This window comes from Thamnophis elegans, chromosome 15 (assembly GCF_009769535.1).
Source record: "Thamnophis elegans isolate rThaEle1 chromosome 15, rThaEle1.pri, whole genome shotgun sequence".
Taxonomy (NCBI): domain Eukaryota; kingdom Metazoa; phylum Chordata; class Lepidosauria; order Squamata; family Colubridae; genus Thamnophis; species Thamnophis elegans.
In genome coordinates, this window is record NC_045555.1 from 30,303,304 (window position 1) to 30,327,770 (window position 24,467).

General features: G+C 42.8%; 3 protein-coding genes across 3 annotated transcripts in view; 1 reads left to right on the plus strand and 2 right to left on the minus strand.

The window, feature by feature from the left end:
* MAT1A (methionine adenosyltransferase 1A) overlaps positions 1-3,174 on the minus strand; it is a 31,230-nt gene extending 28,056 nt beyond the window's left edge. Inside the window, exon 1 of the mRNA XM_032232248.1 lies at positions 2,707-3,174. Within this exon, the coding sequence (XP_032088139.1) occupies positions 2,707-3,174 (468 nt within the window). The remainder of the gene's footprint in view (positions 1-2,706) is intronic.
* LOC116518282 (DPY30 domain-containing protein 2-like) lies at positions 126-23,106 on the plus strand. The gene is made up of 6 exons (XM_032231585.1): positions 126-206; positions 18,373-18,546; positions 19,502-19,711; positions 19,817-19,939; positions 20,824-20,931; positions 22,321-23,106. Exons 3-6 carry the CDS (start codon positions 19,538-19,540, stop codon positions 22,642-22,644), a joined length of 729 nt encoding a protein of 242 aa, XP_032087476.1. The 5' UTR covers positions 126-206; positions 18,373-18,546; positions 19,502-19,537; the 3' UTR covers positions 22,645-23,106.
* Positions 8,231-16,428, minus strand: LOC116518283 (DPY30 domain-containing protein 1-like). The gene is made up of 5 exons (XM_032231586.1): positions 16,282-16,428; positions 14,107-14,229; positions 11,230-11,325; positions 10,815-10,931; positions 8,231-8,272 (listed from the first exon to the last, which is right to left on the minus strand). The coding sequence occupies exons 1-5, from the start codon at positions 16,426-16,428 to the stop codon at positions 8,231-8,233; spliced, it is 525 nt and encodes a 174-aa protein (XP_032087477.1).
* Positions 23,107-24,467: the final 1,361 nt, after the last annotated feature.

Here is a 24,467-nt window from a genome sequence, read left to right on the forward strand (position 1 = left end):
ACGCTCACCCGAGCTGATCCTCCCTGCTATTGGTTGACCCACATACCCTCATACAGAAACTCCCACCCACCTGGGTGGCTCTCAGCCAATTGGAGAGCCTTCATAGCAATCCATAAAGCAAAGTGCGGCTCTCCAAACTCAGATGGAGAATCAGATCCGGTTTAATCTGGTCCAAACCATCAGATCGAAGGAACAAGTCATCACAGGTAGTCCTCAACTTATGACACAACTGAGCCCAGATTTCTGCTGCTAAGATAAATGGTTCTTAAGTGGTTCCCCCCCTCTTTTTATGTCCTTTCTTGCCACGGTTGTTAAGTGAATCTCTGCGCTTGTTGTTTGGTGAATCCAGCTTCCCCATGGACTTTGTTTGTCCAGGGGGTCATGGAAGGGGATCACGCAATGCTGGGACACTGCAAAAGTCATAAAAATGATCCACTTGCCAAGCATTGGATTTTTATCATGTCCATACAAGGATGCTGAAATGGTTGTGTGAAAAACTGTCTTAAGTCACTTTTTTCAGGGCCATTGAACAATCATTAAATGAACTGTTGTAAGTTGAGAACTACCCGTCCCAAAGGTGTCTTTTTTCTCTCTCCAAAAGACAACTGGACTTTGCTTGAAGATGTTTCGCTTCTCATCCAAGCAGCTTCTTTGAGAACTGAAGAAGCTTCTTGGATGAGAAGTGAAACTACTTCAAGGGAAAAAAAACATGATCCAGTTGCCTTTTGGGAGGGAGGGGAAGCACCTTTGGGACAACCGTGACCTGGATGACTGAGAATCTCCATGGATTTTGAGGACTCCCTCAATTTTCTGTGGCGTCAAATAAGGTTGATCTTATCATGCCTTGGTAGCCTATTTCTTTAGGCAATTAAAAAAAAAGAGCAGCTTATGATCTGGAAAATCTGTGGTGTAGGTGGTTTTCTGCATTTTTTTTAATCCTGAAAAATAAATCTTTTACTTCTAGTTGTGGACTCAGTGGCATAATTGGAGATCTTTGGGTCCCAACACAAAGTTTTCATCCTGCCTCACCACACCCCCACTCAACCACACCCGCTGGTGAAATAGCTCAAGCATGGTGTTTCCCCTGGACTGTAGCCATTGAGAAGGGGCTACAAAAACCTAAGAAGAAAATCAGATAGTGGCTTCTCCTCCTCCTCCAGCAGTGGGTCTGATCTGTCACAAGACTCTCTTTCCTTACCTTCTCTGTCACTCCCTTTAAGATCCGGGTGAATTCCTCTTCTCTTCCTTACTATTTCTGGACTGCACATTTTCAGGTGTCCACTAGATGGCATCAAAGCACTAGAGATTGCTGAAGCACTTTGCTGCTGTCTAATGGTCATTCCACAGCATTGCAGCCCGACTATAAGAGAATAACAGAACTGGAAGGCACCTTGAAGGTGGTTTTTCAAGAGGCAACTGGACGTTTTGGTTTTTCTTTGAAGACATTTCACTTCTCATCCAAGAAGTTCCTCTGAAGGGAACTGAAGAACTAAAGAATCTCCATAGACGACAAGGGACCTTAAAGTCTTCTTCTCCTTGCTCGAGCAGGAGACCCTATATCAGTGATGGCTAACCTTTTTTGGCTTGCGTGCCAAAAGCGGGGGGAGTGCAGGGGGTCATTCACGGGCATGCCACACCCATAATGCTATGCGCCTGACCACAGCTTGCATGCGTGCACGATGAGCGCTCCCCCCATTTTTGGCGTGCTATTTTCGCCCTTCCCAGGCTCCAGAGGCTTTATAGGAGCCTGGGAAGGCCGAAAACAACCTCCCCGCCCCCCCGGAGCCTCCAGAGCACGAAAAACCGGGCTTATTGGCAAACCGGAAGTTCGGGAACGGACTTCCAGTTTGCTCGTAGGGCTGGTTGTAGCCCTATGGAGTCTTCAGGGGCCTCCAGGAGGCTTCCTTGAAGGCTCCAGAGGGTGAAAAATGACTATACGAGCAACCCAGAAGTTACTTCTGGTTTGTCTGTAGGGCCGTTTTTTGCCCTCCGGAGCCTTCCAGGAAGCCTCCTGAGGGCTCCTGAATGCTCCGGAGGGCTAAAATCGGCCCTACAAGCAACCCGGAAGTGACTTCCGGTTTGCTTGTAGTGTCATTTTTTGCCCTCCGGAGCCTTCAGGGAAGCCTCCTGAGGGCTCCTGAAGGCTCTGGAGGGCTAAAACCGGCCCTACGAGCAAACTGGAAGTCCGTTCCTGAACTTCTGGTTTGCCCGTAAGGGCATGTTTTTCGCGCTCCGGAGGCGAAAAATGGTCTCAAAAGAAGGCCGAAGTCAGCTGGCCAGCGCGCGCATGCCTGACAAATGGCTCTGTGTGCCGTAGTTTTGCCACCACAGCTCTATACCATTCTGCATAAATGGCTGTCTTTCTTAAGATACGGACGTGCGGTCTTGATGTTTCAAGACCGCAGCCAATACTTTTGCCGCTGGGTGGTCCAATAGGACCTAAACCATCCCGCAGAGACAGTGAAAATTAAAAATATTTTTTTTAATTAAAAATAAAAAAAAATCATCCAGTGTTGGTTTCTGATCGGGTGAATGGATGAGACAAACTCAGGCTTCAGTGACAAACAACAGCTCCTTATTAGACAACTGTTTAAAAATCCAACACCGACCTATCTAGCTACCCGTTTTATAGGGAGTTGTCAGATGGCTCGGCCAATCGGCTTGGAGTATTTTCCCACCAGATCGGAGGAGGTTGGTGGAGCCTACCATTTGGCTGTTTGTATATAACACCCCTTCCCTCTTAGTTGGGCTGATCCAACTAGTGACATAGTCATGCAGGTAGGCGGAGCGTTTAGAAACCCTCGGAATATGCCCCAACCCAGGACAGAGATGTGATTCCCCTGGTAATCGCTGAGCTGCAATTCTTGGTGCTTCAGCTTGTGTTTCTTTATGCTTGGGATGACCTTTTTGAGAGCCCAGGATACGACGGTCATGGATGACCCAGTATTGATCTCCATACTGCAAGGGACCCCTCGATGTGTATGGTGATTCGCACCTTCTTGTTCGTAGGTGTGCTGGCTTGCCAGATGTTTGTCTGGAATGTGTTGGTGGATTCCTCTCTCTCTTGCTGAGCTGCAATTCTTGGTGCTTCAGTTTGTGTTTCTTTATGCTTGGGATGACCTTTTTGAGAGCCCAGGATACGACGGTCATGGATGACCCAGTATTGATCTCCATACTGCAAGGGACCCCTCGATGTGTATGGTCATTCGCACCTTCTTGTTCCTAGGTGTGCTGGCTTGCCAGATTTTTGTCTGGAATGTGTTGGTGGATTCCTCTCTCTCTTGCTTTCGCAAGGGCTTCCAAAAATCTTGTCTGGGTGGTCTTGGCTTTCCCAGCTGGCTGACAGAGCTTCTTGGTTGTTGAGCGGACGGGAGCTCCCCTCTGCAGACTTGGGCTAGGTGTCCTCTGTGGTCACAATGCTGACAGATGGCATCCCTGAAATGGCAGGCAGATCTCTGATGGTTTCCCCTGCGGCCAACTCTAGGCGGGAAACAACTTTCAAAATTGCGCACCATTTTTTTTCCTTCTCAAATCGCATGAGGCAGACCTCATCCTCTTTGTCAGACGAGAGTTCTCGCTCGATGTTCCCGCAATGGAATTCTGCAGAACTGTGTGCGCTTTTGGGACTGCTGTGTTTCTGTAGTGTTTCAGTGGATTTTGTTGAGGATTCTGCAGCGCTTGCTTCATCTAGAGCAATTTGAAGTGTGAGATTTGTTTTGGCCAATAGCCTCTGCTGCAGATTAATGTCTGTTACCGCACAAATTATTCGGTGAAGCAGCAACTCATCTAGGTCATAAAATTCACAATACGCTGCAGCTTTATGGAGTGCGCCAAAATATTAATTGATGCTCTCCTCTTCACTCTAGTTGTGGAGATTGAATTCATGCTGCCGCACAAATTTTGAAAGCTTCAGTGTGTAGTGCATTTTAAGAGTATTTTGTAATGCTGACCAGGTGACGGTCTGGACCAGAGTCGGTTCAGACAGAGCCTTGGTGGTGTCGAATACCTCTGGCCTACAGTAGCTCAAGAATAGAGCCCTCTTTCGGTTGTCGGATAGACCGAGAAGGTCATTGGCTTTCATGAAGCACTTGAACCACATCATGTAAGAATCCTAGTGCTCAGTAGCTGGGTCAAAAGAAGCTGGAGGAGCGTGCATTGTCATTTTGCTCATCGAGGCAATTTTGAAATTGCCGCTCAAAATGGCCGTTTGATGCCCGCGATCGCTCCGACTGGATTGTACTGCTGGATTGTATTGTCAGCTCTTTCTGGCTAGTTGTCTTCCAATCCCAACCTCATCGCTAGTGTTAGATTGGGTGAATGGATGAGACAGACTCAGGCTTCAGTGACAAACAACAGCTCTTTATTAGACAACTACTTACAAATCCAGAACCAGCCTGTCTGACAGCTAGCCCTTTTATAGGGAGCTGTCAGATAGCTTGGCCAATTGGCTTGGAGTATTTTCCCACCCACCAGATTGGAGGACGTTTGTGGAGCCTACTATTTGGCTGTCAGTATGTAACAGTTGGAGCATTCACAACTTCTGGAGGCAAGCCGTTCCACTGATTAATTCTTCTAAGTGTCAGGAAATTTCTCCTTAATTCTAGGTTGCTTCTCTTCTTGATTAGTTTCCATCTATTGCTTCTTGTCCTGTCCTGCCTTCAAGTGCTTTGGAAACAGGTTGACACCTTCCTCTTTGTGGCAGCCCCTCAAATATGGGAAGATTGCTATAATGTCACCTCTAGCTTTTTCAAGATATATTCCATTTCTGCGACTATTCTTCATATATTTCCCCTCTAGCCCCTTAGTTGTGTTTGTTGCTCTTCTCTGCACTCTTTCTGGAGTCTTGACATCTTTTTTGTATTGTGGTGACGAAAACTGGATGCCGTATTCCAGGTGTGGTCTTACCAAGGAGTTATAAAACGGTATCAACACTTCATGTGGATCTTGGTGGAGATGGATCTGACGTCGCAATGACACGACGTGCGATCTTGGAGCTCCAAGATCGCCCTCGATATCTCTGCCTCTGGACGGTCCTTTTGGACCTAAACCATCCCGTAGAGACGGTGATAGAGAAGGGCACATCCTGCTGATCTCAGGGACATCACAAAGTCCCTGATTGATCCAGGAGAAGCTCTTTTTTCCGGTGACAGAGAAGCAGCCATTGAAGCTGCTGAAGTTGGGACAGCTCCAGAACGGAAGGAAAGGAGGAGTGAAAGTGTGTTGAATTGGTGAGGTAAATTTTATTATTAGAGAAGAGATCACCCAAAAACCCCAAAAGTTAAATTTAATTGAAGACAGAAGAGAGCAAGCGGTGAGATTAAGCCAGAATTAAACTTAGTGTGTTATCTTTTTTTAATTGTTTCTTTTTATGTCTAGAATTTTTAAAATGTTTCCTTCATTTTAAATTGGATTGGTTAATTTTTCTTCTTCTATTTTTCATTCTTTTTTTCATACTTATGGATTAAGAATTTTCTTTTTTTCTTTTTAAACAATGCTTGATCGGATTGTTTTTCTTTAAAAAAACTTTTCTCCTTACGTTTGGAATACAAAGAGGGATGGAAAAGCAGGAGGAAAAAGAAGTAACACTGCCACTTAGAGGCTGGAGGTTTGGAAACATTGTTTCTCTCTTTTCTCTTTGAACATTTGACTTCTGAGTTTGTTTATTGAAAGATATAGTGGGAAGAGCACATGTTGTTTATACAGGTGCTCTTCTGGAGTACTATCAGTAGCTGAACTGGAGTGAAGAGAAAGCCTTGACTTGAAAGAGTATAATGAACTTGCTTGAAATTTAACAAAAAAGCTTTGGATGTTATAGTGGCAGTGTTTATAAGTTGGAAGAATAGTGCAACATGAAGAAGAAACATTAATATTGCTAATGATTAAGCTAGAAATTCAAAAAATACTGATAACAACAGAGAACATTGAGAAGAGAATGGAGAATATAGAACACAGAACAGGAAAAATAGATGGAAAAATTGGGAATACTTATCCAACGAAATTTGAGGACAGAGTTCTAAAAATTGAAGAAAAAGATGAACAAACAGATAAGAAAATTGTTGATATTGACAGTAAACTGAGCATGGTTGGAAATGGCAAGAGTGGAATATGGAAAGGGGAGACTGATGGAATGGAACTCTATCTCATACCTCAAAATATAGAAGAAGAAAAGGGAGAACATTTGACAGAAGTAATGAGAGAAATTTTTGGCAGAAGCATTGGTGATAACCAAAGGCAGCTGATTGAAGGAACAGATGGAGAGTTTTGAGTTTTTACAAGATATGCAATGAGCAATAAGTTGCTAAGAGAAGTCCATATAAGACTTACCAAGAAAGCAACCAGAACACTAATACTACAAATGGCAAGAGATATAAGATTGTACTACTATTGGAAGGATACAGGATGATGTAATGAAAGGTCATAATAAAAATTAAGTTAAATTTAGTTAAATTTAGTGTATTATGTATAAAATGGAGTGATAATAGTTATAGTCAAATAAATGAGTAACAATGATAATAATGCATATATATATAGCCATGAGAGCTAAATGGCTAGCTGATGAGAGCTAAATAGCTTGAAATAGATCTATACTAGTCTCCCTTTATTTATTTATCAGCACAAATATAACACAAATATAACAAAGGCAACAGTAAAAATATTGGGTTTCTGTCATGATGGACTCTTGTGATGAGCCGATTGACAGATAATGGAAGCAGTTAGCTTCCTCCCATAATTGGGGCATACCAGGAGTTGTGACACTAAATATATATCTTCCTCCTGGCTTTTGCTGATAAGGAGGAGGGCCTGTGGCTTAATGGCTAAGACGTCTGCCTAAGATGCAATACACCACAGGTTCGAATCCCAGTAAGGGTATAGCTAGCTGATGAGAGCTAAATAGCTTGAAATAGATCTATATTTATTTATTTATCAGCACAAATATAACACACACACACACACACACATATATAATTAAAAAAAACACTTGATACTATCCTTCTCTTGATGCAGACTAGGAGTGTGTTGGCTTTTGGGGCAGCTGCAGCACATGGCTGGTTAGAATAGATGTATGATAGCTCTGATAATTGTGATCATTATGAATGATAACTAAGACAGCTTACTGCATGTGATCAGGATTGTCAAAGCCTCGAGACTGGGATGAGTAGCAAGGGAAAGGCCTGGGGGTTTCCATATTTATGTATTTGGAGACCCCCAGGCAGCTGCCTCTACTGCCTTCACTTTATTTATAGCACTGCATGGATTCCGAATCTCGATATCAGTCTGGCTGGTTAAACATCTTAATTGAATTCAGCTTTATTCTGGGCTCCCTATCAGTTTTCACCCTGCTCAGATCTGGTCAGACGGCAACAGCTGTGAAAGACATATAACTATCAATGCATTCTTTACAGTGGTGGTGCAGGACATCTCATGTTTAGCTAAATGAACCTGCCGGAATTAGTTGGAGGAAAAGAAGGAGCGTATGCGTCTTAGCGCCTCCGCAAGCCTCCGCAAGCCTCTGCGACGCTCCAGCTGTTCAGTGGAGTGTCGCGGAGGTGCTGTACGCACCATGCACGGAAGTGCAGAAGACTTAAAAGACTGGTAACGAGCTCGGGCGGGCAGGTGGGCCCTCCGGAGCACCATACCAGAATGGTATCCGGTGCTCCGGGCTGGCTCTGGTATGCCCGTACCAGGGCATACTGCCTGCAACCCACCACTGCTACTTGGGTAATGAAACATTTGCAAGAAAACAATCAAGCGCAGAAAGCACGAAAGCCCTCCTCTTCCTCCTCCTCCTCTCCTTCATTTTCTTCTCCATTCTTTAACCCCTTTCCCTTCTGGCACTGATGGTGTTATCTACTTGTGGTCTGCTGTTCATAAACTCTGTCTGGGAGTTCAAATCTAGCACTGATGATGTTACCTAATTGGGTCATGAAATGTCTGCAAGAAAACAACCAAGGTCAGAGAGCACCATGGAGCCTACAACATATTCATTCACCTCTTAAAGTTGAAAATGACTCTAACACACTCCACTTAGACTTTATAATTATCTCACCATCAAATCATTTTATCTTCCAGTAAGAAAAAATAAAACCTGAAGCATGTTAGGCTGCACTTTATTTATTTATTTTAAAATTTTCAATTCACTTAACTTCTTTAAATTATTCTAAGTCTCCTTGATGTGTTTCATCTGTGTTTGCAGAACATCATGATGTTTCTGGAATCGACAGGAACAGATTTATTGTTCTTCCTCCGAGTCGACTACAGTAGTGAAGGCATGCTTAAAAAAAGAAAAGAAAAAAGGGGAGAAAGACTGAGGCAACTTTGTAGTATTATTGGAATTTGTAAAGCCCAGCAAAATCACCCTGATTATTTATTTCTCTAATGTCTTTTGATGCCACCACAACAAAAAAGAAAGAAAAATTTGTAGCTTGTATTAAAAATGTACAGATTAAAATATCTGCAGGAAAAAATAAAAAATGACCATTAAGAGAATGTAACAGTGAAAAAAAATGTACAGCAGGGAGAGGAGGGAGTGGGGGAAGAGAGAGGGAAGACAGAAAGGAGAGAGGGGGAAGGGGGGAGAGGGATGAGAAAGGGGGAGAGAGGGGGAAGAAAGAGAAAGGAGAGAGGAGAGAGAGAGAGGGGAGAGAGAGGAGGGGAGAGAGGAGAGAGGGGAGAGAGGAGAGAGGAGAGAAAGGGGGGAGAGAGGAGAGAGAAGAAAGAGTGAAATGAGAGAGGGAAAGAGAGGAGAGGGGGAGAGGAGAGTGGGGGGAGAGATGAAAGGGGGGAGAGAGAAAGGAGAGAGGGGAGAGAGCGGGGGAAATAAAGGAGAGAGGTGAGAGGGGCGAGAAAGGAGAGAGAAGGGAGAGAGAGAGAGGAGAGAGAAGGGAGAGGACGGAGAGAGAGAAAGGAGAGAGAGGGGGAGAAGGGAGAGAGAGAAAGGAGAGAGGATGGAGAGAGGGGGAGAGAGAAATGAGAGAGGGGGGAGAAGGGAGAGAAAGGAGAGAGGATGGAGAGAGGGGGAGAGAGAAAGGAAGGGTGAGAGAGAAAGGAGAGAGGGAAAGAGAGGAGAGGGGGGAGAGAGGAGAGTGGGGGGAGAGATGAAAGGGGGCGAGAGAAAGGAGAGAGGATGGAGAGAGAGAAAGGAGAGAGAGGGGGAGAAGGGAGAGAGAGAAAGGAGAGAGGATGGAGAGAGGGGGAGAGAGAAATGAGAGAGGGGGGAGAAGGGAGAGAAAGGAGAGAGGATGGAGAGAGGGGGAGAGAGAAAGGAAGGGTGAGAGAGAAAGGAGAGAGGGAAAGAGAGGAGAGGGGGAGAGAGGAGAGTGGGGGGAGAGATGAAAGGGGGGAGAGAGAAAGGAGAGAGGATGGAGAGAGAGAAAGGAGAGAGAGGGGGAGAAGGGAGAGAGAGAAAGGAGAGAGGATGGAGAGAGGGGGAGAGAGAAATGAGAGAGGGGGGAGAAGGGAGAGAAAGGAGAGAGGAGAGAGAGATGGGAGAGAGAAAGGAAGGGTGAGAGAGAAAGGAGAGAGGGAAAGAGAGGAGAGGGGGGAGAGAGGAGAGTGGGAGGAGAGATGAGAAAGGAGAGAGGGGAGAGAGCGGGGGAAATAAAGGAGAGAGGTGAGAGGGGCGAGAAAGGAGAGAGAAGGGAGAGAGAGAGAGGAGAGAGAAGGGAGAGAAGGGAGAGAGAGAAAGGAGAGAGAGGGGCGAGAGAGAGGAGAGAGAGGAAAGTGAAAGGAGAGAGGGAGAAAGAGAGGAGAGAGAGAAAAAGAGGAGAGGGGGAGAGAGAGGAGAGTTGGGGAGAGATGAAAGGGTGAGAGAGGGAGAGAGAGAAAGGAGAGAGGATGGAGAGAGAGAAATGAGAGAGATGGGGGAAAAGGGAGAGAGAAAGGAGAGAGGAGAGATAGGAGAGAAAGGAGAGAGGGGAGAGAGAAAGGAAGGCTGAGAAAGGAGAGAGGGAAAGAAGAGAGGGGGGAGAGAGGAGAGTGGGGGGAGAGATGAGTGGGGAGGATGATGGTGAGAGAGGGGGAGAGAAAGGAGAGAGAAGGAGAGAAAGGAGAGAGAGAAAGGGGAGAGGAGAGAAAGAGAGAGAGGAGAGAGGCGAGAAAGGAGAGAGAGGAGAGAGATGAGTGTCAGCCTCTATATTGCTTGCTTGCTATCAACTGCCATAGTAATGGGGAGAGAGAGGGTTTATGGTATTTGGGAGGGGAATCGTGCTGGTGGAGATATCTCAAGAAGAGAGTTTTGTTCTCACCATCTTCTGCGCATGCTGAACGCTCATGTTTGGGTTTGGTCAAGGCCAACCATCTCTGCATACCAGCACCTGAAGATGCACCCACATGACACCCTTGGGGGTTGGAGATTGGACATTAAGGCCGAGGTAACTAGGGGGAGGGATTTGGGTAAACTTTTGATATGTACAAGTTCATGCCTTTTTGCCTCAGATCTTGCTTTACTTTTGCTGTTTTCACTTCATATCCAGTAAAAGTACCTTTTCTCTAAACCAATGGAGTTAAAGGTTTCCTTTCTTGGATTTTGAAGGAGGCATGCCTGACAAAGAGAGAGAGAGTGGGAGAGAAAGGAGAGAAGGTGGAGAGAGATGGGGGAGAGAGAGAAAGGAGAGAGAGAAAGAAGAGATGAGAGAGGGGGGGAGAGAGGGGAGAGAGATGGGGGGGACAGAGAAAGGAGAGAAAGAAAGGAGGGAGAGAGAGAGGAGAGAGAAAGGAGAGATGGGAGAGAGTGGGGGAGAGAGAGGGGAGAGAGGGAAAGGAGAGGGGAGAGAGGGGGGTCAGGGATGGATAAACGGACAGAGTTATTTACTTACTTCAGATTGCTCCATTTCATCTATCTCTTCAACCCGACTGAGATGAGGAGCTCCATATTTGTCACTTAGTTCAGCCAAAGTCTTTGAAACTGCCTCCTTTTCGGCGGCAAGCTTCGCCTGGAACAAACATTCATTCGATAATCTCCAGAGGTTGGGGATGGTGGGGAATACAAGCCAACTAACATGGACAAAACTCCTCATCTGCAATGCCTCCAAGGGCTGAGATAGAAACTCTTTTTCCATCCTATTCTTTAAATGGAGAGCGAGAAGGTCGTAAAATAGGCGCCTCAGGCTGGAATCTGCATTGTTCTCTGCTCATCCAGGCTGCCCTTGGTGAACTCACCTGGTTTCTACCTCCCCCCTGGGACTGTCTTTCTTGGGGGGGTGACATGTGGGTGAGGGGCACTTCTCTTACCTCCATCTCTGCCTGCCGTTTCTGCTCCTGCAGGAGCTCCTCGGCCCTGTCTCGTTCCATCCTCTCCCGTTCTTCCTGTTCTCGCTCCATCTGAGCCTGCAATCATTTCATGCAAGTTAGCAAAGATTCCCTCCCTTGAGGGTCCTTTGGTTCAGATAAAAGAGTCTGCATCAGAAGTGTATGCCTGTTGCACCTCATGGGAGGGGGGGAATGGGTGGAAGGGGGATATAGACATGAAAAGAGAGGTGGGAGCTCCAGAATTTGGTATTCATCCTTCTGGTCATGGCATGGAAGAGGCTTTCCTAAGGGTTTATGAACGACACGTCCTCATGATGTTGCTTTCACCTTATTTCTATTCCCATACAGAAGTGGGTTTGGGTGATCTTTAACCGTTCCAATGTTAAAATTGTGCTTTCCTCATTTTTCTTGATAATCACACTGCCATATATCAATGTTCTGTCTTGTGTCATTAATCATGAGGTCCAAAGGCTAAGATCTGCCCAGCTGTTCTTGGCTACATTGGGCAAGTTATAGATATGTTCCCTTTTCTCCAGCTGCTCGGCATTGTCCATCAAGGCTGTTTGAACTTGGTCTTTAGCAGAGACCAGATCTGGTGGTGAGAACCCCTGACTAGATCTTTCTGACCGGAAAAATGGGACCAGCTCTGGTTTGATAAGAGCACTAGTCCTTGGATGTAGGTCTGTGCATATATGGAGGAAAGGAAGGGAAAAAAAGGTAATCTGCGTGCCTCTCCTGATCTCATTCCCATCCTAGAAATTCATCCAGGATGTAAGTAGGGAAAGTGTTGTGGCCCAGCAGGAGCTGTTGGAGCTGCCACCAGACTCCAACAGCGAGGGGCCCTATGAGTCGGCCCTGGAGGATGTGGAGGACCCTGGACAGGGTTCCGACTCCGAGCAGGGCGCAGAGAGACTGGTTGGCCACCAGGTGTCGCCTGAGCCTTGGATCAGTGGGGAGGAGACAAGAGAGAGTGATCCAGAAACCAACAGTGAGTTGTTCCGGGATGCACACAGTCGAAGTGCTACTCGGTGTCAAGAACAACTACTTAATTACAGGAGGTAATTACATTCAGCTGATGGTCATTAAGCTCCTCTCCAGACTATAAAAGAGACTGCTTGTGCCACGCCCTTCTTGCAGAAGTCAACACTTGGACTAAAGAGAAATGAACTTGGCAGGGTGGATTGCTGCCAGAGTTAGTCTGAATTGCTGCCAAGGTTTGTCGGACTTGCTGCCAAGGTCCTTATCTGTTTGTTTATTTGGCTTTCAGCCACCGAGATTCTGGTCTTATTATTAAAGGACATTCCATTTTACGCTTGTCTCGGCTTTCGTTACTGGAAGGAGGAGGGGGTCAGAACAGAAAGAGATTCCTCCCTCCCCCCCAAAAAAACAAACAAACAAACCCCAAAGCTCTTGACTAGAGAATGAGGGATGAAACTGGTTGAGTTTTTCTGGTCTCTGGTTGAGATCCATCAATCCGGTCTCAACACGATGAGTTCTCTTATCTATTTGATGTGCATCTTTCACTTCTTCTCTCTGACCCTCAGTCACTTGAATGCATGACAGGCAAACAAAATTGAGAAGATATGTTGACGCCAGGTCTAAAAGTTTGATACCTAGTCGGGCAATTAAACATGTGCAAGCAAACAACTATGCTCAGAGAGCTCCAGAGAGTTTGTTCTAAGCCAGAGCTGGGCTTAGAGAAGAACCTTGGGAAGAAGAGATTGTCTTTTTGTGGGAGCTTAGTCCAGTTCCAGAATCGTGATGATCTCAAAGAACACTCGGTCTAGGTAATGCCAAGACCGACCATCAGCTGAACACACCCGTGCAGAATATTTGTCCAAGCTGAAAGCAAGTTTTTTTTTACCAACGGCTAAACCCTTTAGTTTAGTCATCTGTTAAAACTGATCTTCTAATGTCCAGTTCCATGGTATGGAAAACTTTTGTGGATATTGTTCCAACTCCCTAGTGATGTTGCTTGTGAAAATAAATATAGCCAGGATATCCACCAATCACTTTCCTAAATGTTCCTTAATCTGTCTCAGGATAGGGTGCTTCACCAAAAAATAAATAAAAAAATGGAATGTTTTTCTGCCCCCTCAGAAAAATTTGAAGGAGGAAAGTATTTTAATTTGGCCAGGAATAATAAACCTGTTTTAAACAGCATCACTAATCTGTAAGAAATAAGTTTTAAAACACAGTGACTGGATGCATTCAGCTCTCTGAGCCAGGATACAAGCTTTGATTTCGGACTTTTACCCCCAAGGTGATTGGCTGGGTTTAGCTTACATAATTAGAAGCAAAAATAATTTAGTGCTGCCTCTTTACTTTTCTTCCTTTCTAATCTCCTAATCTTAGGCAGTAGCTTCACATTTAATAAAGTTCACCAAACCACAATATATGGGAGTATACAGAGAATGAATGAATAAAATGAATGGTAGATGAACAGTAACTAATAATAGATTAAAATGCTCAGTTCTTTGAAATGTATGTGACTTTAAATCACAAGATGTAGAGTCATACGGGCATCATAATTTTAGAATAAAAACAGGTAGCTGTAATTGCTCTGCTAAATTAATATGGATATACCTGGACTAAAATATAAATGTTGGATAATAACATTTGTATTTTACATCTACAAACCAGCATTGGGAGGTTGATTTGCCTTGAGATATGAAATATGGAATTGATTCACTGTAAGAAGGTGGTTTGATGAATGTTGCAAAGTCAACGTTGCAAAATAACTTATCTTAAATCACACACATTTATCCACAGCCTAAAACAATCAATCGGAAGACTTAAACAGCAATTATAACACAAATATGTACTTTTTTTTTTTTAAAAAAAAGAAAGGTATCCTACCTGTCTCTCCACTTCCAGCTTTTGCTGAATCAAAAGTTCTTCTTCTTTCATTTTTTCTAGCATTTCTACTTCCTTTTGAGCCTCCTCACGCTCTCGCTCCAGTTCTTCCCTGTCCAATTTTCTCTAAGAGTGCAATAAAACAAACATTTGACAGCTCCCACAACTGCAGTGCCTTTCAGAAAATCGGGTTTTGTGGGTGGAAGTAGAGAGAACTCAAGGCCAGTCCTGCATACCAAGAGAGTGAAGAACAATGGAAGAAGAGAAGTCTTCCATTTTAGTTTCCAAGTGCCACCGGTTTTCCAAAAATTGCCACATATATGGCAAAAGGAGGGACCCCATCAGTCCTTCAAAAGGAGTTTAAAGGCAGTCCCCAATCCCCTTGGACTTTTTTCTCTATTTCTGCCACCTTCAAAACACTGAGACTAAGAAGCAAAGAACATTATTTAAATGTTGCCTGTGCCTGGAGCCTGAGTAGCAAAACTCCCTTTTCTTCACTTCATGTGAGACTGAAATAAAATGTATTATGCCCCCTCATCTCATCTACAATGTATTTAAAGTATGGGAAGGGAGGGAGGGAGGGAGGAAGTAAACAGGAAGGAAGTAGAAAGAAGAGGGAAGAGAAATAAAGGAAGAAGAACAAAGAAAAAGATGAAGGGAAGGAAAAGAAAGATGAAAGGAGGAAGGAAAAGATGAATGCAAGGGAAGGAAAGGAAAAGGAGAGAAGGGGTGTAGGAAGTTAAAACCCACCCTTCTCCTAGAAAAATGAAATATCCTGGGAAATATCGAAAAGGCAGAATATTTATTTCCCTGGATAAGAAATGGAGAAACGTATTTTTAGGCAGGAAACAGACTCACTCTTAATAGCCCCCACCTTTGTCAATGGGCCATTAAAAGGCCTGAGCCAGTCTATTCTATATAACAAAGATCCCCCTTCAGCTCCAGGATGATGGGATTAAGGCATGATAATATGAGCCCTTTACCCATCTCATCACAGGGCACCTGGGAAGAAGCAATGCTCAACCAAACTTGGATTCAAAACACAGCCTACAGAGTTGCCCCTGCATGGCCCCATGGGAGTCTGACAACCAATCAGAATACAAGCTCAGGTTCAAAGCCCAGAGAGGGTATAAAACCAGGGACTTTCAGCATCTCTGCCTCTTTTTCTTCTTCACTCAACATCTGGAAGTATCTGATCCCCCATTTCTGTTCAGGAGCTCAAGCCATGATGTGATCCTGACCACCATTAAAACCATCTTTCCAAGCAGCCTCCATGTTTCCAGTGCCTTTTCCCCCACTTAGAATTGAACCCAGAAGGACATTTCTTCCAACAAGGGACAAAGTTCTATGAGGGACAGCTGAAATGCTATTGTTGGAAGAAATGTCCTTCCAGGTTCAGTTCTAAGTGGGGAAAAAGGCACTGGAAACATGGAGGCTGCTTGGAAAGATGGTTTTAATGGTGGACAGGACCACATGGTTTGAGGTCTTGGAGAAAAAGGTGATCACATGCTTCAAGATGTTGGGTGAAGAAGAAAAAAGGGCCGAGATGCTGAAAGTCCCTGGTTTTATACCATCTCTGGCCTTTGATCTTGATCTTGTATTCTGATTGGTTGTCAGATTCCCCTGGATCAACTCTGTAGGCTGAACTTTAGAGTCCAAGTTTGGTTGCCTTGCTGGCTGATGTAATTTTCCCAGGTGCTTTGTGGTGTTTCTGTAGGAGGTTAATCCTACCTTTGTTATGTAGAATAAAGTGGCCCAGGCATTTAATGGCCCATTGACAAAAGTGGAGGCTATTAAGAGTGAGTCTGTTTCCTGCCTAAAAACATGTTTCTCCATTTCTTATCCAGGGAAATATAGTATTCTGCCTTTTCAATATTTCCCAGGATATTTCATTTTTCTAGGAGAAGGATGGGCTTTAACTTCCTACACTATCAAACTACCTTTCCCCTTGAAAGATCTCAAGCTCAGGAGCTTGCAGGTTTGGTGAAGCAGGAGCTCTTGCTAATGGGAAATCTGACTGTCCATGTTAAGGAACAAAAACTATGTTCAGTACCTTAAAGAACAAGAAATGGAGAGTCAGCTCTCAAAAACTGCCCACCCTCTAAAGTGGCAGAAATCCCGAGGTGCCTTCAAAATTGTGCAGAACCTCAAACAGGAGATTAGAAGCTGAATCCCCACCTGCAGTTCTTCAATCATGTTCTTCTTGTATTTGTAAATCCAGTGGGCCAGGTACAAGACAGGATCCGATGGCCGATGTTCTGCAATTTCGGCAAGGCCTTCTGCTAAACAGGTGCCCAGACTTTTTCTGAGGTAGGCACTCTCCATTGTTGATTCCCAAATATCTCTAGATTACAGAGATCTATTAAAAAAAACCAAGCTGATTAATAAATTAATGTGTACATGATTTTGTGTTTCCATTACCAATTATTATAAGTTGTTTTGTTAAGCCTCTGGATCAAAACACCATAAACAAGGAGGAGAAAGAGGAAAAGGAGGAGAAAGTAGTAGTAGTAGTAGTAGTAGTAGTAGTAGTAGTAGTAGTAGTAGTAGTAGTAGTTATAATGAAAAAGTTGATTTTGAAATGAAACCAAGATAGTTTTACCCTTTCAGAAATCAGTATTGGAGAAGTGACCTACAGTTGGCAATCACTAATAGAATTTGGAATCCTGTTCAAATGGAAAACAACCTAACTGCTACTTGAGCTCTGCTTAAGAGCATAGATAGGGTACACCTCCAAAATCAGATCCACATTAATTTGAAAAAGGAGCTTAATCAATTTGAAACAGATCACAGAACATGTTCTTCTTGCTACTCTTCCATGTCTTTGGAGAAGCTTTGTAGATAGCTAAGGATGAAGGTTTTCTTTTGTATCTTAGCAACTCAGCAATATTGCATCTCCCTAGACTCATCATATCTGATTTTGACCAGATTTTATGCCTTGTGCCGGCAAAGGGGTGTGTGTGTGTGATATGTGTTTATATTACATTTATGCTATATTAATCTCAAATCAGATCTTTGTACAGATGGAGGGGAAGGCTATGGATGCTCACAGCAGAATTCATTACACTACCGATTATAAATTATTGCCTCTGTAAATTAATACAGTATTGTTTTTAAAGGCTAATTGTGATGAAAAGAAAAATTGCTGGCTTCTTTTATGATCATGTTAGCAATATTCTTTGTCTGTGCATGTTTTTACCTACATGATGTGGCAAGAAATTCATCCAAAATAAAGATGTCAACATTCACTCTTAATAACTATTGTTGTACCCAAAATGGGTCCTAGCCTGGCATCAAAGTCAATAAAGACACAAGGAATGGCATTTTCAACTTCTTTTATTGGAGTACTGCAGCAAAAGGATCTCAGCAGCTAAGAAGCCAAGACACTGAACAATGCACAAATATAAATTTTATACAGCTAGGATTAAGGAAGTTAATACCCCAAGACATTGATTCCTTGACACGTTTCCTTTGATTGGATTCTTTTACTTTATCCTCTTTCATACATCACATTTATTATTAATAAGCTTTCTTATCAAAAGATGTGTTTTTTAATATTATAATAAACTAGAGGTTACCAAAGTGTATACATCTACATGCCTTAGCTAGCATCCTTCTAGTGTATCTTTTTAAATATCTTTTTTATATCATGCCAACCAAAACTGTGTGCAACATTCAAAGTTTTGTTCTTGGAATTTGGAATAGGGCACCAGACTTTGCTGTCTTTGTTACAAACCCAGGAGGGTTTGACAATGGAAGACCTGCCTTCCTTTGTCTATTAGATTATGATGTTGTCTTTCTAAACCACCTACTCTTTTCCTTGAGATCTCTGAGAGGCATGCCCTGATGGTCCTAGAGGTTCTTGGTTGGCAGAAGGTAAAAGGTCTGGAAGCCCCAGTGGGCATTTTTTCTGGCATCTGAAGATCTCCCAATTCACCAAGCGTTGGTAGGAGTGCCTTTCAGAAAGAGAATTCCCTTGAAAAACGGGTGATCTCGCCTCCACAGATAGTAGTCTCGTCTGAGTTCCCAAGAAAAAATGGATTTAAAAAAATGCAATTTATGGTTGCGATGTTCAGAGCAGGAAACAAACATTACACCGTGGAAAACAACGAATTGCATTTAAGCTTCTTGTTTGGAAGCTATTTTTCTCTCCATTCTTTGCAGCGCTTTTATGCCGGAGTTTTTAAGACACGACTTCTGTTTTCTTTTGTAAGTTTCGTAAGCAAAACTCTCTCTCTCTCTCTCTCTCTTTTCCCCAATGGGACTCAGCAGCCAATGAGATTTTCCCTCCACCCCGCATTCACGCAGAAGACTTCGTGACGTCACAGGTCGGATCCCAACAAGGTGTTCGGTTGCCAGGCGACAAAGGAACACCAAGATTGCGCGCAAGGAGCAAAAAAAACCTAAAACCCTCCAGGTGTGAATATTGCAATACGGTTAAAGGTATGAACGTGGGTTTCAAGAAAGGCAGGTTTCATTCCTAGCTTGATCATTTTTAGACGTTGCAGAAAGCGAGCAAAGGGTTGAACCGAGCGGTGTACGAATTTCTTTCTGCCTGGAGCGCAAAGAGCGCAATTTTCTTAATCTTAAGTTGCTTCGTTCATTCCGAATGAATTCTGAGTTTTAAAAGGTTCTGAAAATTTAGGTGTTAGATTCCTGTGATCAAAAAGCTGACCTGGTATTTTTCAACATTATATTATATGGGACCCTGAGAAGTTGCTCCTTGCGACATTTTAGGAGGTCTTCTTCTTTTTTTTTCTTGCTGAGAAGTTTTATCTGGGTTGAAAATATATTTCTAGAATAGTGTGTCCAGAAAGGCTACATGCCCTTTCATAGTTCCTTTCCAACAAGATATGATGATTGATGATGATGATATGATATCCATTCAGTTGTGTCCAATTCAACAATTCTATGGACCAGCTGCCCATATTAAAAAAAACGACACTATGCACCACAGCAATAACAAGGACCAGCAAAAATTACAAATTGAATAGACAGATGATGATATAAAACAGCAACAAAGCAGCCATCAATACAATACTGTATTTGCAATCAAATCCTCATTTTCTTTTTTTACCTTTTTTGCAAGATTCACGGATTTCCATTTGTTCAGAATTGTATAGGGGTTGGAGTAGAAGACCTCCAGTGTCCCTTCCAATTATGTTATTATTCTAGTAAATTTTGATCCTTCTATTAACTGAGTATAGGTCTATTACTTTAGATGCTGATTATGATTTATGAGAGGTACAAAAAGAAATACTATTCTTTGAAAATGGGGTCTAGCATAATGTCTTCTCTGTAAGAACAAGTGAAGACATTTAATTAGGACCTAGATTCATTCTAAGGGCTGCCCTGTTGCAATTTATTTTGCTTGTTTTATTTTGTTTCCTGTAAACAGAGAAATTGGTACAAGTTCACCCAGTTCCTTGGATCAATGGAGAGTGAAAGACAAATGATGGGAATGGATGCCAAATATTTCAAGGAAAACCTTGGAATGTGTTTGGCTGAAGGACTTGCAGAGGTGGCGGATCGCCGGCCAACAGACCCCATCCGTTTTCTGGCCTCCTGGATTTACAACTACAATGAAAATAGAAAGAAGGAAGAAAAGGTGATACATTAAAAAAACCAACCAAAGTTGAAGAAAGCTTGTCTCAACAATGATTGAATCAAATTCTCTTTCCTCCCAATTTTCCTATCCCTTGTCCTCTTCTAGACAAAGTCAGAAAAGGACCACCTAGAACTTCATTATGAAGAACTTCTTGCAGAACTGGAGAGTACAGAAAAGCTGAAGGCAGAAGAACTTCTGATGGCCCAAAAATTTGAAGAGCAGCAGAAGGTCTGGGTCTCTTGATTTTAACCTAGAGTACAATGGGCCATATTTGCCTCATTGGTGTAATAGAATAGAATAGAATTCTTTATTGGCTAAGTGTGATTGGACAGACAAGGAATTTGTCTTTGGTGCAGGTGCTCTCAATGTATATAAAAAGACAAGATACATTCATCAAGAACCATAAGGTACAGCACTTAATGATAGTCATAGGGTACAAATAAGCAACCAGGAAACAATCAATATCAATATAAATCGTAAGGATACAAGCAACAAAGTTTCAATCCTGCAGTCATAAGTGGGAGGAGATGGGTGATAGGAACTATGAGAAGACTAATAGTAATAGTAATGCAGCCTTAGTGAATGGTTTGACAATGGTGAGGGAATTATTTGTTTAGCAGAGTGATGGCGTTAGGGGAAACAACTGTTCTTGTGTCTAGTTGTTCTGGTGTACACTGTTCTATAGTGTTGTTTTGAGTGTAGGCGCTGAAACAATTTATGTCTGGGATGCGAGGGGTCTGTAAATATTTTCACGTCCCTCTTTTTGACTCTGCAGTTTTTTCTGCAGTTCTGATTATCCTCTGAAGTCTGTGTTTGTCATGTTGGGTTGCAGAACCAAACCAGACAGTTATTGAGTCTGTCATCTGCACCTCTATAATTCCTCTGTAGAACTGTATCAGCAGCTCCTTGGGCAGTCTGAGCTTCCTGAGTTGGCGCAGAAATAACATTCTTTATTGTGCTTTTTTGATGATGTTTTAATGAGAAAAAATGTTGGAGCAGTTGAAAAAAAGCATATTAAAAAAAGTGTCTATAATGTGGATGGATGGATGGGTGCTAAGATGGCTAGATGGATGGTAGTTGAAATAAATTGAATGCAGTTTTATTCTATATAGGATCTTTTCCAAGAGCAAACAGAAGATACTCCTGAAAAATTAATGGAAATAGGTGGAGCATTACACCAACCTGTGATAGAAGTGGTGGCTGATGAGAAGGCAGATGAAGTGAGTACCTATTTTAACAAATGCACTTGACATACTATTATTAACAGCAAAACCAGACCTTTGAAATTCACTTTGCATTGAAATGATTTTTATCTACTGGAAGTCACCCAGACCCTTTGTTTTGAGGTTCTTCACAGGTTCAGAGAACTGGAAGAGGTTAAGGACACCAGATAAGATAACATGGAGCATTTCATTCAGGAGGATCACTGTTGCTTCCTTGCCTTGGATAAATTCATTGAGGTCTAAAAATCTGTACAGAATCTGCAACTTAGTTTTTGTGCAAGCTTAGTTCTTGTTCTTATTTGAAGAATTAAAATCAGTCTTGTTTAAGATTAGGGTGATGGAATATCTAGCAGTCTCTGAGAACATAGAGGAGGACCATTACATAAAATATTTATTTTTCAAAGTAAGAAAAAAGAATGAGAAAGAGACTCATAGAAATCCTGCCTCAGTAGTAGGTTTCAGCTCCCGTTGCAACCGGTATGTTGCAACAGGAGCCAGGCGTGGACCACAGGCATGCACGCTGTCCGTGCATGCGGACCCACCACCTGCAATGCTCCAGCTGCTTGGCGGACCATCATGCAGGCGCCATACACTGTGCGTGTGTGTACATATGGCATGTTTCCTTCAAATACAGGTAAGAAACGAGGGCGGGTGGGCAGGCACTCCAAAGTACCGTTCCGGTACGGTGGCTGCTGCTTCCAGCAGGCATCAGTACGTGTGTACCTGTGCGTACCACCTGCAACCCACCACTGTCCTGCCTTGATTACACTGGGTGTAAGTTGAGCTGGACAATTGCTTTGCAGGCTTTCTAGATTGTTGTGAAACCCTTCAAGATTGTCAGACAGGAAACAAAAACCACTTGGATTTCTGGAATGATCTTTTTTCCTAGTAAGGTAATATAAGAGAATCTTAAAAACTTAGTGTCAACCTGCAAAGCATTCCTGACCTGCTCTTGAGTTGCCATAGGCTGAGGGATGGAGAACTGAGCCTCGCAGCTGCACCAAGGAACCGCACTTCAATCAAAACAAAAGCACATTCCAGCCATCTCTATGTCAAGGCCATTTCCATGGATATCCACAATGGCTGGAGGGAGGGACTGTACAACCCGGGAAATTGCTTCGTAGGGGAATGTGACTGATGACACACCTTGGGGGGAGGGAGAAACAGGGTCAGAGACGGGGGGGTGAATTAAGTCAAAGTTGGCTTCTCTTGGAATGTGCCAACATGAAGCTCCTAATAAATAACTGGATTTCTTTTGAAGCTTGGCTCCAGGCTCATGATTTAATTACAGAATCAGTCGGAACACCGACACCTAGATTAAGATTGGGTTTTAAAAAGGGATTTTAACAATGTACTCATGTAGATGAAATTAATTTTCAATCATAGATGACAACCGAAGAAAAGATTGGACACATGCCAGAAGAATCTGAAATTAAGTTAATGCAAGAGATGGTAGAAAACAGAATGGATCAAGATGTTGTGATAAATGAGTTGAATGAACAGCCACACCAGGTAAGTCCAACTTTAATGCTCCAGGAAGCCTTGTTGGAAATTGCTGCAGATGAAGACTTAAGTCCCAAAGTCTTGAATGACAAAGGCAAAGACCAGTTGGAACAAAACATAGCAGCTGAGAAGGAGAATGATGTACAAGCTGAAGGTGACACTCAGGCTGAGACAGACAATTCTACTCAGGATGGGAATTTGGAGTAATTCCACAATTCATGTATACTTGGAAGAAGATCCTGCTGTCTTCAAAAGACTTTGTTTCACAAAGAAGGAAGAAAATCTTTTGAATGTGTGATCGTGACACTTTTTCAGCATAGTTGCACTGGGATGTTATATGGATAAGACTGATCATGGTAACAAGCAGTGGTGGGATTCAGCCGGTTTGGGCCAGTTTGGGCGAACCAGTTGTTAAATTGCTGGTTGGCCCCACCCCTTCCAGGGGCCCCCACGAGCCCCATTTTGGCTCCCATGTAAGTGCAGGGAGGTCTACTAGGCCCCAAACGGGTGTGGAGGTGGGGTAGTGCCCCCGTGGCCTGTTTTTGCTCCCAGGAGGCTGCAGGAGGTCCAAAACGGGGAGAGGGGGGCAGTGCGCCCCATGGCCCATTTTTGCTCTTGGGGGTGCAGGAGGCTGAGTTCTGCCTGAAACAATCCCCTGGCCATGCCCACTATGGCTAGACCCACCCAGCCGGTCATTAGGGTAGAGAACCAGTTGTTAAATTATTTGAATCCCACCACTGGTAACAAGTCTTGGGAAAGTATGTGTACGATGTGCTTTTTCAAAGCCTGCTATGTTCTTGTAGTTTTTATTCTTATGCTTTTATCTGTTGGAAGGAATGGTGTCTATCTACAACTGGAAATCTGTTATACATTTGATTGCAAACAAAGCTCAATAAATAGTAAAATTCTTGCAAAATCACACTTGGGTGATTTGGGAAAGAAGACATAGTTCACACAAGACATTTTGAATGCATGTAGAACCATCCACAATGTTATAGATGTGTGACACTGATTTGGAGACACATTATATCAACTTGTGGCTCTGTATATGAGACATGTATATTCTACATACCGGCCACATTCAGAGGTACGGGTGCATGTAAAGTGTCTCCAAAACATTATCAACATCTATCTATCTATGTATGTGTGTGTAAAATTGGACAGAGTACAAGTCTAAGACCTACATTCGCACAAAATGCTGAGTTTTTTCTGTGATTAGTTGGCTATGTTTGAACATAGTTCACTTCATTATGGTTCAGTGCAAATGCAGAAAGTGAATTAATTCCTAAACCAGGATAAGGGTGTTATATGAATGTAATGACACACTTCCCAAAAAAAAAGTTGCCAAGTAAAGTATTCAGTAGCAGACGTATTCAATCTTCCAAGCCAATTGTCATTAAAAGTAGTAGCCCTTTGCTGTCATTCTTTGAAAGAATATACTTTGAAAGATAAATACTTCTTTTGAATGGTAAATTTTGTGAGGTAATTTTTTTTCTTAAATATACAGAAAGTCCTTTTAAAAAATTTCTAATGCTGTTGTATTTAGAAATAAGACATTTTTAACGAACTTTTGATTATTCTTATGGATCAGCAGTTTGAAAAGTAGCTCAGTTTCATCCTCTGTTACATCACTTGTCCTTGACCTACAATCATTTGCTTAGCGACCATTCAAGGTGATAACAGCATTGAAAAAGTGACTTATGACAGGTCTTGCATTAACAATTGTTGCAACATTCCCAGTTTCATGATCAAAATTTGGGCACTTGGCAAGTGGTTCCGATAGTGTTCATAAGTTGAAGCATTTTTGTTTAGCTTTTTTGTTTACCCTTTTAATGTTCAACAACATTTCTTATAGCAATAGGAAGAGTATGGATAATCCATTTCCATTGTCCAATTGCCAATTTTCATATGGTATGTATATAAATCAAAAGATATAGACATTTCAAAATATTCAAACTCAAATTAATATATGAAATGTCTTCTTCCAATAATACATTTTAGCATATTACAAAAACATATACTTGACCGAA